The sequence below is a fragment of the Kwoniella botswanensis genome, chromosome 1 (genome assembly GCF_036426115.1).
Source record: "Kwoniella botswanensis chromosome 1, complete sequence".
Classification (NCBI taxonomy): domain Eukaryota; kingdom Fungi; phylum Basidiomycota; class Tremellomycetes; order Tremellales; family Cryptococcaceae; genus Kwoniella; species Kwoniella botswanensis.
This window is the reverse complement of record NC_088599.1, coordinates 2,290,353-2,304,860: the sequence shown is the minus strand read 5'-3', so window position 1 is coordinate 2,304,860 and position 14,508 is coordinate 2,290,353. Positions and strand designations below refer to the sequence as shown.

At 45.1% G+C, this 14,508-nt stretch overlaps 4 protein-coding genes across 4 annotated transcripts; 1 reads left to right on the top strand and 3 right to left on the bottom strand.

Annotated features, from left to right (window-relative positions):
- Positions 1-110: 110 nt before the first annotated feature.
- L199_000891 (uncharacterized protein) lies at positions 111-1,670 on the bottom strand (the record flags this gene model as incomplete). The annotated part of the gene is made up of 7 exons (XM_064886649.1): positions 111-169; positions 234-310; positions 395-600; positions 671-988; positions 1,079-1,427; positions 1,508-1,521; positions 1,644-1,670. The coding sequence occupies 7 exons, from the start codon at positions 1,668-1,670 to the stop codon at positions 111-113; spliced, it is 1,050 nt and encodes a 349-aa protein (XP_064742721.1).
- Positions 1,671-2,723: 1,053 nt separating this feature from the next.
- On the top strand, positions 2,724-4,227 carry L199_000890 (YbgI/family dinuclear metal center protein; the record flags this gene model as incomplete). Its single annotated transcript, XM_064886648.1, has 8 exons — positions 2,724-2,822; positions 2,892-2,907; positions 2,976-3,024; positions 3,119-3,325; positions 3,429-3,598; positions 3,699-3,761; positions 3,829-3,887; positions 4,021-4,227. The coding sequence occupies 8 exons, from the start codon at positions 2,724-2,726 to the stop codon at positions 4,225-4,227; spliced, it is 870 nt and encodes a 289-aa protein (XP_064742720.1).
- A 772-nt stretch (positions 4,228-4,999) lies between these two features.
- L199_000889 (uncharacterized protein) lies at positions 5,000-8,276 on the bottom strand (the record flags this gene model as incomplete). The annotated part of the gene is made up of 6 exons (XM_064886647.1): positions 5,000-5,369; positions 5,440-5,657; positions 5,724-5,860; positions 5,929-7,001; positions 7,058-7,900; positions 7,954-8,276. The coding sequence occupies 6 exons, from the start codon at positions 8,274-8,276 to the stop codon at positions 5,000-5,002; spliced, it is 2,964 nt and encodes a 987-aa protein (XP_064742719.1).
- Positions 8,277-11,758: 3,482 nt separating this feature from the next.
- L199_000888 (uncharacterized protein) lies at positions 11,759-13,996 on the bottom strand (the record flags this gene model as incomplete). Its single annotated transcript, XM_064886646.1, has 7 exons — positions 11,759-11,900; positions 11,963-12,040; positions 12,104-13,106; positions 13,161-13,408; positions 13,463-13,539; positions 13,592-13,655; positions 13,710-13,996. 7 exons carry the CDS (start codon positions 13,994-13,996, stop codon positions 11,759-11,761), a joined length of 1,899 nt encoding a protein of 632 aa, XP_064742718.1.
- Positions 13,997-14,508: the final 512 nt, after the last annotated feature.

Here is a 14,508-nt window from a genome sequence, read left to right as displayed (position 1 = left end):
TAATTCATGTATCAAATCTCCAGAATCAAGAATCTCATCCACATACATAAAGAGCTAAGAAAGAAAACAAACAAAGAGGTGATCTATGAAAAGAAAGAAAGAAAGGTCGATTATTTCTTGGTACCAAAGTAGATACCCAATACCAAAGCGAGAATAGCGATGATAAGGACTATGAACAGATATAAAAGATCGTCAGCAAATAGCTTAGAGGGTATAACGTAACAAATACTCACCACAGATCCAGAAACAGATCCACTTCTTTCTTCTGGCTTTTCTAGCGTGATCGACCGCTTTGGAAGTTTGATCGTAACTGTGGTCGCGTAGTAGTCGATCAGCTATATGCGACTAATAAACAGATCTCTTCCTTGGAACCGAAAACGTGAACCCAACTCACCCAGCTTTGATATCCGTATCAACACCTTGAGCTTGAGTTTCAACATTGACGATAGTCTCATCTTGTTGTTCGACCAACATTGCCATCTCATTGAACATTTGAGCTAATTCAGTCAAGGTCTTTTCGATCTTTTGGATTTCGGCATGTCGTTCTTGCACTTCTCGATAGGCATTTCGAGCATCTCCGTAGCGGTTCGAGTTGAGTAGCTGGTTAAGAGGTGTAGAGCATCAGCATAAGGCCATGGAGTGGATATATGGGGGAAATCGTAACACTTACAGCCTGACTGAAGATCTGGGGATTATCAGACTCAACAACCTGTTGAACCTCTTCCTCCGTGGCATTGGGATTAACAATCCTATATTGTCTTTCTGCTCTATCTTTGACTTTTTTCCTGAACTCCTTTTCAATCACTTGATGTTCTTGTAACAAAGATTGGAATCTGGTTTTAACACCTTCCGCCTGGGTCTTTTGAGCTCTATCACCTTTGGCCAACTTGTACAATTTCTTGATTTGACTCTTACATTCCTCTCTCTTCTCTCGAGCGGAATCGTTCAATTGAGATACGTAAGATCGAGAGTTTGGGTCGGTAGATGTCTACCCAATCCAAGAAAGAAAAAAAAAAGTCACTACATGTTTTCATCCTTTCACTCGTGTAAGTCAGATAATGATGTGAAGATGACCTACCAAACTAGCTTGATGAGCCTGTCTAACCTGTCCAATCTGATCTTGCAACTGACCCAAAAGGGAATTAGTCGTCGAGAGTTCTGACCAGAAATCCGCTCCGGCGGTGGGACCGCCGCCTACACCGCCCATGGCATATTGTTCTTGTTGACCATAAGCTCCTCCGTAGGGGTTTGCAGCTTGGGCCTGTTGCGCACCGGCATGTTGACCGTATTGAGCGTACTGACCAGGTTGCGCACCAGGTAGGGAGTTGTTACCTTGTTGAGCGTATTGGTTGGGTGCTCGGGAAGGTGCAATCACACCGTTTGTGGGTGGATAAGTAGGTTGAGGTGTAGGTGAATCACTGAGTCGTCTGTTAGTTCATTCATGTTTATGTACATTGTATATAAGTGATAGATTACTGGAAAAGCAAAGGGAGATAGTATGACTTACCCATATTGTCGATTCTGGAGTTTCGTTTAACACTCAAAAGTCAGCGCTTGGATCTTCTTCGTTGAACGGCCTAAAGCTATCATCCCCATACTCCGCACACCTCTCTACTCTTCTGATACAAACAAAGAACACTCACAACGTTTCCGAGTCGATCTCTAGCCATTTTTATCTTTTACTTATTTATTTCTGTCCAACAAATGAAGAGAAGAGGGAAAATGTGGGTATTGATTTTGGTATATATCGGTCCAGCCGTACACGAGTTGTATGTATGAGATAGAAGAAGAAGAAGGAGAGGGTAACACCGATAAGCCGAATGCGATGTACAGTTGAGAATGAAGATGAAAAGATCTATTCTTCTCTGCCAAGTTGTAGATGAAACAACGCGAGTACGAAGTAACGAAACGACGATGTACGAGAGAAAAGGGGCTTGGGTGATATGTGATATGGGAAGAAGCGGGGGCTTTGATATGTCTCGGTTGAGTTGCGTTTCGATTATGCGTCAAATGTCTCTGTTTGTGTTGGATGGATTTATGGTATATGTATATGGATGGGTGTAAGGACGGTTTGATCTGTCAATAAAAGGATGGATGGTATGATGGTATGTATGGTATGATGGTGAATGGAGCCAGAGTGTATGCAGTGCGTCGTCCTCTCTTTCTTTCGTTCGGTCAGCGAGATTTGGTGGTGTATGGGTGTATGGGTGCGGGTGTGCGGTGGGTTCAGTGGTACTTTGTGCTCACGCGTATGAGGAGAGATTAATCCAGTGCTAGTGCGATATAGTGGTGTCATTACGAACAACCCCTCCCACAATTACCCTGAATAAGACATGAGACCGGAAGAGAGGTGGCACGTTTAAAGAATTACTAATGGTACCCCATATACGCGTCACTTCCTTAAACAGATGCTATTATGGCACATGAAGATCGACATTCCTCTGTACTGTATTCAGCTTACCTGGATTATCTGTCACACCATGGAATGCGATAATCTTACTGCAGAGTCGTCGTGATTTGGTACCAGTGTCCAGTTGATATAAGCTTGGATCTCTCATCTGATTTGGTGCCACATCTTATATCTTTGCACTCCATCAACCTACCTCCACTTTACAAGTTCAACGTCATGATATGGAATGGACTTTTCCAGTCGCATTGACTGTCTCTGTCCTTATTGACTTCAAAACCACTCGAGAGCCAAAGCGAAGATAGTATCGCACAACATGGGCAATCCAACCGTCAACGTCGCACCTCTAGCACTGATTAAGAGAGTATGGGAGAGGATCGCCCCTTTGCAGCTGGCAGAGCGAAGTTGGGATAATGTGGGTTTTATCGGTCGTCAATAGTAAAGAAAAATCATAGCAAAGCTGATGAGATGATATGCTTATCAGGTCGGACCGATGATTGGTATGTCTCTAGACTACTGACGAAATACAGAAGTATCACTTGTACTGACTTGAACGATGGGATGGTAGAGGCACCATATCCTAATCCTAACAATCGACAAGTCCTCTTAACTATCGAGTGAGTACAAGCTCAACCGCAGCACCAGAATGTCAAGGCGTATCAGTACAAAGAAATGAACACTGATATGTACGACGCTCGATCACAATCATAGTTTGACACCATCCGTGGCAGCCGAAGCATTATCTCTCCCCTCTTTAGCGTTAATCATATCATACCATCCACCAATATTCAGAGGTCTTAAATCAATGACTTTACAAGATCCTTTACAATCTTCTTTATTGAAATTGTCAGCGAAAGGTATTAGTGTCTTTTCGCCTCATACGAGCTTGGACGCTACTCCGAACGGTATAAATAGTTGGTAGGTAATATACAAGCTCATCATATTACCATTCTTTACGGTCGTGACTGGTCGGGTCATACTTATACTCAGAGCTGATATCTTCACCTTGTCATTGTCATAGGCTTATTAGACCATTTTTGTCGATATCGAAATCGAACTCACCCATAACTACTTCAGAGCAGATTGAAGGATTCGAAGGTGCAGGTATGGGAAGGATCGTTAATTTGTCTGTACCATTGGATGTAAGACAGGTAGTGAAGATGGTTAAAGATCATTTGGATCTTGATCATGGTAAGTGTCATTGATTGAACCAGATCAATCGTGTGATTGATAAAATCTTGAAATGTGAATTCCTGTTCGATTTACTTATTTTGTCTGTATTCATGTACAGTTCAGTTGGCCACTCCCGAAATCGAAAGACCCATCAATTCAATAGCTGTCTGTGCCGGTTCAGGTGAGTTACCGTACACTGCATACCAGAGGAGAATTTTAAGCTGACCAATTGAGTCGTTCATCGTCAGGTGCAAGCCTCTTCAAAGGTGTGAAAGCGGATTTGTACCTAACAGGAGAAATGTCCCATGTGAGTTGTCAATCCAAAACAGCTAGCGTTTAGAAAAAAAAACCAACCCAACCCATCACTTCTTTTTTCAAATTGATCAATTTATTTGGTCTATCAAAATCACTGACTCAACGTTGATTGCGTCACATTGTAGCATGAGGTCCTCGCTGCTATACATTCAGGAACCTCCGTCATCCTAACCAACCACACCAATACCGAACGACCCTACCTTTCTCAAGTGTTACAACCATGGTTGGAGAAAGAGTTGAATTCGGAGATTGACATACATGATGAACAGCCCAATGGGAAATGGCAAGTTTTAGTTTCGAAAGCTGATAGAGATCCCTTGAGAGTTGTTTAATCTAGGTATAAGGTATGAAAAGATGAAAAGCGGATATTTGGATGTTCTGGGGTGGGGAGGGATGTTGTACGAGGTAATTACATACATGTTTCGTATGCAAGTGGTGGTCCATCGGAAGATAGGAAGGATGGAGGAGAATGAAATGAAACACAAATATGATCAACAATGTGCAAATCACTTAACCCGCCAAGTAACTTGATGTGTCTCGCGCTTCACAACGTGCAAGATCAATGTACTGTACTTACACCACAACACACAGCGAGATGATACAGTTTACATCTCTTTAAGATAAGACATGACATAGAGATATATAGTTTTACTTCTTATCTTTTTTCATCCCTTATTTCCTCCCTTCCCTCCTTGCTTCCTTACTCCCATCAAGGGGATTAAATCCTGACATTCCTCTCCATTCATTGGAAGGTATTACCAAATCACCTTGGCCCTCTCAACGGTTGTTTCTCCCTCCCTCCCTCTCAATCTCCAGATTGTACACCACATATACCGACCGAGATCGTATTCGTATTTATATTGTACCGATCTACAACAATTTCAGTTTTATTTTCTACTCTATAATTCTTCATTGGAATACGTATACACATCTCATCTCAGATATGAGATGAGATGTCCACGCTCATTGTCACTGTTGACCTGGGAAGGGTTGAGATCCAGGTTGAGGGTACACCATGGTTCCAGTCGAGTACGAAAGTCTTCAATCCCATAACAAAACATAAGTCAGCTACCAACAACCATCAATATATTTCGTACACTTTACTCACCCCTGTTGGTTTATCATAGCAACCGGCTGACCATTCGGTTGATCAGGGAAATCAAATGGGATAAATCCAGCCTGAGCGTACATTGCAGTAGTCTCGTTAAGAGGTAAGAGATGAGGAACTACCTGGATTGTAAATGTGGTCTCTAGAGTAGTCTGGTTACCTGATCCATCGATGAACTCGGCAATGACAGTGATAGGTAATGGCCCAGTAGGTTGTTCGGGTAATCCAACTAATTTGGTGGAATCTTCCCATCGTAGCCAAGATGGCAACCCCCCAGGAGGTGAGTGGAAGGAAGGTTTTATAGTATCGGATGCAGCTTGAGGATCCCATATTCTAGGCTCCCACTCGTATTTTTGATTGACAAGGCTATAAAAGGACATTAATTGTCAGCCTCATTTGTCCGACGATCTCAACTTGGATTGCAAGGTCGACTCACGCGAAAGAATTAGGTTGACCAATGATTCTCCTCTTGAAAGGTCTGAACACCCATCCACCTCCAGGTAATTTCTTCGCATCAACATTCCAGATATGGTTTCCCTTTGATTTAGCTTTCTTTCCATCAGGATTGAAACGCGAGATCAAGTCTTGTTTCCAGAGATATGTCTTGATCTTCTTGACCGACATTGTCTCTTCACTGATCCCACGGCGTTGTAGCTGAAAGAAAATCAAACACTCGTTAGCGAGGGAACCAGTACAGGAATCGAATGGCGATATGCTCACCTCTTCAGTAAAGGCATTTGTGAAAGCCTGAATACGGAATTTGAACGGACGGTAGTCGGTTGATTCATCAAGACGTTGCATTTTCTTGGGCATGAGAACTTGATGGAGTTTCTCTCCTTTGCTATCGCAGATTTCCACTACGGCATGGAACATTCGTCAGCTGACCAACATCTGGGATGAATTGAGAATAAAAAAAGTTGCTTACAATCCGAGCAGACCCTATTCAAAAACTCCTCAAAGATCTGATCCATCTGTCTCCTTATATCTTCCGAGATTAGAGCACCATTCAACAGGTCTGCATTGGGTCCGCCATCACCTCCCACTGAACTTCTTCTACGCTTGTTCTTGCGAGGTCCTTCATCCTCTGACTCATCCTCATCCATGTCCTCTGGTGACCCTTGTCGTGACTGCCAGACCGAAGGAGGTACGCTCGCAGTCATCATAGGATGTGCCCATTGTTTGTGCACAGAGGTACTCCTATTTCTGGAGATGGGTAGCCCATCGGCACGTTCACTCTGCGAGGCTCGTCGTTCGAGAGCAACAGTGGGTTGTTGCTGGAGAGAAATTTGGTTTGAGGGCATCTGAGTGGATATGTCCATGGTGGGCATCATGTCATTGGTCCATGGTTGAGTAGGGATGGTGTATCTAGGTGGACTAGGAGGACGAGATGGTGGGATGGTAGCGAGAGGTGAAGATACGATGGGAGCATGTTGAGCACCAATGGCAGCGATGAAAGATGGTGATGGGACGACAGGTGTACTTGGTGTCATAGTCCCTTGAATCTGACTAGGTAATTGATGTCCGTTGGGGAAAGAATGAGAGTGAACCAGAGGTGGAGCTTGGGCCTTGTTCCCATTCAGGAAATCGGTCGGTGTTGCAGCCGCCATCAAATTAGAGTTTCCGGAGGTTAAAGGCGTGGCCGATACAGCTCGGTTAGCATTCACCACGTTTCCATCAACAGGTAACGAAGGTAGCAGCCCTTGTGATGGGACATTCTTGGGAGGATGCATTTGAGTGGGGATTGTGGGTTGGCCGATTGGATTTGAAAATGTTTGGCTCATACCGGATGTTGTTTGGACTGTAGGTGATGTGGTGAAGTTGACAGGCGATACACTCTGTGAGTTGGGTGTATTCATATCTCTGGGGGTAGGAACAGGTCCGACTCCCAGTTCACTGGCGATTTCGAGCTGATGATTGATATCTCCAAGACTAGCTGATACGTCTACTTGTTCGCCACGAAGAAGAGCGTCTTTGGCGGTTTGGGCAGATATAACGATTCTGAAAAGGAGGATGTTAGCGGGGGTAACACAAAGAAGGGTTAGGAACGGACTCACTTGTCCAACAACGAGAGCTTATCTACCATTTCCATAGAGAACTCTGGTGTCATAGACCCGAATGGCTGTTGCTGCAGCTGTCCCAAGGAGGATTTCCTGCTGAGGACCGGTGGTTGTACAGCAGGTGTTGGGGTAGACACGTCTTCCATCAACACCTCTTGCACGCCCAGTCCCTGTGCTTGCGGTTGTTGTTGTGTTTGCTGAACAGGGAAGAAGGAAGAATTGTCGGTTTGCAGCTGTACGGGAGAAGCTGATATGACCGGTGAAGGTGCTAAAGGTGAGTGTAGTGGTGATTGGATGTTCGTGAAAGTGAGATGAGGGGGTATGGCTTGAGGAGCAGGGATATTCTGGCTGAAGGTGAAGACTGGTGATCCGTTCTGATCGTAAGGGTAGAACGATCCACCGCTGAACGTCGCTCCTCGCTGTCTGCCAACTTGATTACCAAAAGGTAAAGCATAAACACCTCTGATTGGACTGGAAGGTTGAGAGGCGGGTAATCTATGTGTGGGGTGTTGTCCTTGAGGGACAAGAGGTATCTGGCCTGCTAATGACCCTTCTCCGGTAGAAGAGAACGAACCATCCGCAAAGTGGAAGTAATCCTGCTCAAAGTTGACGTTGTGTGATGAAGAGGTGAAGGAATCGGTAAACGGAGCACCGCTAGAAGCTAGAGATCCGGGTGATTGTAAGGAAGCGTTCTGGAAGGGTGTAGGCAGGGAGCTGATGTTGAGAGATAAATTCTGACGACGGGATGATCCAGACCTGGAAGACGATGATTCACCTTCACCTGTATCAGAAGGGGGGAAAGTTTCCCCCCCAGTCTGTGAATCACTAGTGGATGTTATCCTATACAGCTTGGTCAGTTATGGTCCCGTTTAGGGAGATACCAAATGACTCACGTGGAGGGGGAGGGAGGTGAACTGAAGGCGTTGAAAGCCCAGGGATCTCCACCTGATTTGTAATCTCCTCCTCCTGACCCAGAAGGGTCAGTATATTGTTGATCTTGACTGTACTGAGTCTGAAAGCCAGGTTGTGCAGGTGTGTATGGGGTGCCAAAGGTGGTACCGGTACCGGATAAGAGGGGAGGTGGGAGAGGTGGTGTGGACGGCAGGGTGGCAAGAGTATTCGTCGAGGCTGAGGTGTTAGGTTGTTTTCGTTTGTGTGAGTTTGAAGAGTAGTACAGGAATAGCGAGGTAATCGGAGAAAGAGGTGGAGAGTTCATCAAAACGGGAAATAGCAGAGTGGATGTCAGCTGAAGAGTTCATGGTTGGTTGAAAGAGGAAACATGATAACAAGTCAAGAAGGAATATGAAAGATGAGATGCAGATATGAGAAAAGACAAACATGAGATGGTAGGGTGTAGGGTGCATTCGGATGGGTGATGGTGGTATAACCCGAAACTAAAACCGAATGATACACGATGGAATGGATCGATTTGACTACATGACCAGCAACAACACGAGGAGCGGATCCATGAAACAGTTGAGATGTACAAGGAGGAACAAGGAACGGGATTGAGGTGTAAATATGAGATGTCCCCAATGTGATGTTGAGAACTATCAAGGTTCCAAACTAGAAGAACATGAGGAAAATGGGATGATAACATGATGAAAGGGTGGGTGTGTCGGAGCGAACGGCAAATCCATCATCCACCCTTTGACTCAAAGGAATCGTCCTCATCTTCGTCACCACAATCACAAACTCTTCACCCCCACTCTGTCCTCCTACTGGGCAAGGACGATAGAGACGAGGCAGAAAATCAGACTCACCTTTGATGACCTCGACTTGGACTCGAATCAACTTGATCTATCCACAAAAGAGAAGTGTAGAGAGTGGAGAAAGGATTGACGACAGGATACGATCCTATTATCCTATTATCCTACTTGGTGAGTGCTAGTCTGTGCGAATGGAGTCGATGATGACCCGGCGAAAAGGACCGAGACTGTCTTCTTCTTTCTCGTTAATTCAGTGGCAAAGGTAATGTCCGATTTATATGGGGTAAAATTGGATGATTGAGGGTGTGTGCGTTGTGTATCTATATGTTACTTTGTTACTTTGACCGTAAGGGGGAAAGGAGGTAACAACAACGATAACGATCAAAGACAAGGCACCAAAGGATGCTTTTTCTTCTTCGTTTACAGATCAAAAGACCAAGAGATCAAAGCTAAGCTTGACCAATCGAGACCGAGCTGATGAGATGATGGCTTGATGACGCTAGATCCCTCTTTTATCAATGATGATGATGATCCAGGTCCGAGCACTTCGGATTGATCCGTTTCAAGGTGAGTGATGCTTGATGGAACAGGTAAAGTTGAGTGGGGTCGCACAAAATGTCGAAAGGTGCGTTTTCCGTGGTGATGTTAATCAAAGTGACACTAGCAAGAGACAATGTCCCAAGATCTAATCTATAATTCAGGTATGGGTGGGTTCAAAGGAATGTGCGAGTGATATCGGTAAGGGATGAAATGTGATCGACAAGCGATGTTGATGAAGCGACTTTCGTCTTGCTTTTTGTCGTTTTTCGGTGTGTTACAAATGGGCGAAAGAAGCCGTTTTACTGGATTCTTTCTACCTTTTGCCTTTTTTGTAAATTTTGTTTTCTTCTAGGTAATGATGATGAAGTAAGGTAAAGAATGGATGGTCGGGTGTAGAGGGCGATAGATTATTAAAGTAGAGATTAGATTTTGAGTTGTGGAATTGAATTGTTGGATTTTCTTCTAGCTCTCAGCTAAGCGCTTTTTTCGATGAGTGGAAAAGCGGTCCAGGCCGAACAACCAAATGTTCTCTTCTATTCTCTACTATATATCGTTCTATGTGGTGGGTAACAGTGACGATGACGATTTCACTTGTGATGATGGGAAGCAAGTAACAGATGAATAGATCTTGTCAACAAACTAGTTAGTTGTGATGTGTGAGACGAAAGTATGGTACTGCAAGTACTACCGTAGAGATCATTCTTTCTGATCCGCCTAAGCTTAGATTGTGCAAATCATCTTAAGCGGTGCACCAACACTGGTCTACTGCCTCTCATGTCAAAACCCATGTGGTCCTGAACTCCATTTGATCCCAGGATCACAGGATCACAGCGGAGAAGGACAAGGTCGAGAACGTACTCCGGCAGCAACTGTAGCATGGAAAAAGGGGAATTGTATATTTCCCTAATTACAGGTGTGACAGTCGCACCGAACCTGACGTGAACTGGACTGTACCTCGCTTGCGATGAGGAATTCGAAAAATTTCTTTTTTGTTCAGGATCCCGAAACTACAGGACCCGTTACTGACGGAGGGTATTTCCATAAGAGGAATGTATCTGCTGGTGTACGCATCCATCATGATCTTATCGATAATATACTGGGTACCTCTTTCGCTCTACTTCGCACGCTTGTGGGCTATCTACAAATGCAACTACTCCCCCGGGTAAGTGAGTACGTACTGTGTTATGACGATGGCATGGGGAAGAACATTACTGTATGTACACTCTTTTGATCTTGCCGGAGATGGTGCACGGGGATGCATCGCATCATCCGCGCAGTAATCGTTACGAATCACCACGTTTTTTTCATTCATTTATTTGTCTCCCAAAAATTCTCCCGAAACTTTGGACCTTCGGTGTTTCTCAAATAGGTAATAACTCGAAAGTTCTCGATTGAAAAGGTAACTGTATGAGGTAGGCACTAGAGGAGGAACGTCTGTATTTGTATAATTCCAGATCTCTGCCACTCCACTTCTTCCCCACGTACTTACGACATGTTCGGATATCGGAACTAGATATACGTGATATGATATCGAAATCGCGATGTTGGTACATATCTTTGACGACCTTGCACGATTGGTACGAGGAGAGCAACAGAGAATTATCACGCCTTAAATCTGGTTCAAAGATATCGGAGTGATCGGAGAGACTACATATTCTCCCGCATCGACAATATGCGGATCCGTTGCAAATCACTTACTTTGGAATACCATTATTCACTTGCTCTTCCTGGAATCTAAAAGCATTCATGGAATGTGTGAAATCTACCAGAATATCAGATCTAACCATAACCTCACCACATCTATCGTAACATAACGCTAACCTCTCTTTCCCTTGTGTTCCACCGGACCATCCTACTTGTACTGGCGAATCACGCAATAACATGTATACCCCACAAATGGTCACCCCTCCAGACCGGTCACTTCACGAGCGGATCCCGTCTTCAGCCTCTAAGCCCTACCGGTCGATCGCCGCCCAGGGCCGATCGATCCTTCCCTTCCAACGGGATGCAAGGAAATAAGGTAATCTGTTGAGCGAGCGAGCATAACGGAACATCCTTGGATTAGTGCAAGGGGTGCAGAGGTCGCGTGATAACACAGATCATTCGACCTAAGCTCAAAGGACAAGCTGCAATAATAACAGACTGCCAACCTGAGGGTAACAGTAAGTCAGCACAGCTAGGAGAGACAGTCACTAAGACAGATGTGATTGCGATGGACTTGACTAGTCATATTTCTTTATTACATTTCATGCGCGTATATGTATATATGTGTAAGTAAAGGGAATGAGAATAAAAATGATACTATACTATGTTATGCTATAAATGATAAACTATTTGAGGTTATACAAGACCTCGAATTGTACAGTATGCGAAATTGATTCTATTGGCCTGGTATAAATATATGTGTATATGTGTAATTTTGCTGTAGAGATAACGATATGTAGATAGGTTAATCTTCCTCTTCCTCTTCAGCATCATCACCCCCTCCCGAACCTTTCTTCGTCTCCCTCACTGACAGCTTCACGCCTTGAGATGCGAATACCTTGGTGAGGTTGGTAGTAGGTATAACACCAGGAAACCGCTTGGCCGAGCTATCAAACACCATCTGCGGTCAATTTCAAATCGCAATGCAAGTTTGACATCTGTGACTTACTAGACTGTGAATGGTTCAGAAAAAGTTTCAGCCAGTACCGGAGCTTTGGCGCCCAAAACGACTTCCGGGTCCATCATCCTACATCCCAAAGGAATGGTCAATCAGTATCCTCTAACAACTCGAGAAAGGTACCACACTCACGAAGCTATATCAGTCATCACCATTCTCAGCGTGAAAGTCCCTTCTGTCCTTATACCCAAATCAGCAGCGAAAAAGTATAATCCCGGCTTATCTTGCTCATCTTGTAATTTATGACATATCGCAGTTACTTTACCAACCAATACGCGACTGTACTGAGCCGCAGGTTGCGAAGACGGATGCAATGGAATGTTGTATCTCATTCGGTCAGTCTCCCAAGATACGTCAGGTTGATTGGGCGGGTAGGTCAAACTTCCAGGTGTAGGTGGCCATTGCTGATCAGGGAATTTGGACGAATATGCAAATTGTGAAGAATGCGGTGAAGGTGGTGCGATACCCGATCCAGCAGACGATGAAGGGCGAGTAACAGAGTGGTTTAGACCCGAAGACCAAGGTCTCATCTCTGACCATGAAGACGACGGTCTATCTTTCCCTCCACCCAATTCGGTTGACCCGTACCAACTTGACGAAGAGCTGGATATTGGCCTCCCAGCGAATGAGTAATCGGTAGGAGCTGTACTAGCGTCTGTAATTGATTGACCTGTCCGCGGTCTACCCCAAAGAGAACTGTTACTGCTGCCAGGTCGGAAAAGCTGTTGCTCCCTGTGAGCTTGCAATGCAGGTAAAGTGAGACCGGTAGATGTCGAAGGTCGTTCTTCTGCGATTGACGCTAGTGGAGGAAGATTCACCGATGATTTCGAGGGAGTAGGACCACGAGGAGAAATAGTCGATGATGGCTGCTGTTGTTGTTGTTGCAGAGGATGATGGGGGGATGGCGCCGTTTTAGGTCTCGGCGGATCAGGCTCATGTTCCAACTGTCGGTTCCCATAGCTTTGTGTGCGATGAAAAGGAGGAGGAGGCGGTGGTGGATGAGAGCTAGTCCAGCCTGATTGGGGAGAACGGCTGTTTGACGATGATTGTAGAGGTTGATCGCGAGAGGAATGTGGTCTTGGAGATTCACGAGGATATGGAGAAGCATGCGAAGGAGGGACAGGGGAATGGTAGTCTACTGACAGCACTATTAGTATGAAACAATGGTGCGTATCTACAATTGACTTACTTGGCTGCCTCCAAGACCCGCTTGACCAAGATGACACACCAGCACTCGAACCGCTCATAGGTCTTGATGTGCCTGTGCTAGGTCTCGAAGAAGGTCTAGCAACTGACGGTAAATCGACCTGTCCAACCGGTGGGGATTCAAGTTTCGATACCCCAGCAGAAACAGGATGCATCACGACGTTTCGTTCCTGCTGTCGGTCCGCTGACCAGAGGTCAACCATTAATATGAGGAATCGAGGGTCAACAGTGCTGTCGAATTTCTCACGTCAGCACAAGAGGAGTCCACGAGAATGTGTTACGCACTTTGGATCCACGTTTGCACCTGATGCTGTCTGTATCCACAAGCGTATGATAGGTGGTGGTGATAATGGCCGTCGATCCTAACATCGAGTCAGTACGCTATAAGCGAAATACAGGAATGAAGTAACTCACCTTGTTACCAAAGCCACAGGCTCTCGCTCTCTGAGGCTGCTGGATGACTTCGAGATGGTATGTCCTGGAAAGGTTGATTCAGTCCTTGTTCGCTCAGTATGACCGAGAACGGACTCACCATCCTTCCCGTCCTTCACCTGAAGATATCCCTCGCGATACATCCAACTCCTTGTGCTCATACTCCTCCTCCTGCCACCTTGCATCATCGTATTCCCTCTCCTGGCCCCGATAGACGATAGGTGATAATCGACTTGTCGAACCTCTCCTTTCACCGGCATACAGCTCTTGAGGAACAGTCCGATTCTTTTCACCTCTTTTTCTCTTTTTGGCATGCGTAGGTGTGGTTGGATTTTGAGAAGTCGAGCGTGCTCTAGACGGCGGTGAGAAAGATTGTGGACGTGACATCGAGGGGGAAAGGAAGAAGGAGGAAAGGGCTTATAGGGGATTAAAGTATGATGATGTACTCCCTCTCTGACTGATAATTCTTCACCACAAGTTAAACTCCTCCTCGAGATTGCCGTGATGGTAAGGGGGATAGACGAGAGAATACCCAAGGGATCATTTGAGACAACGATAGGTCCTTAGTGTCGCCATGTAAGGTTGGTTGGGCAGTCGAGCAGATTTCCCTCTGCGTGGATGTTTACCGTGGCCTGAAGAGAACTATAACGGAAAAGAAAGATGTTGTCAGCTTTTCGATCTTACCCATTACTTTGTTTTTGTGGACGTGGGTGTTTCGATGGGATCGAATATCAACATCAACATCAAACATCAACATCAAACATCAACATGAATCAACGACGCTTGGGGACCCCGTTAGTATCTAGTGTGTATAGGAGCGAGAGAGAGAGATGAATATACCCAATTGGGCTTAGTGTCATTATCGATAACACACGGAAAGGTGTTTACTGGGACATTTA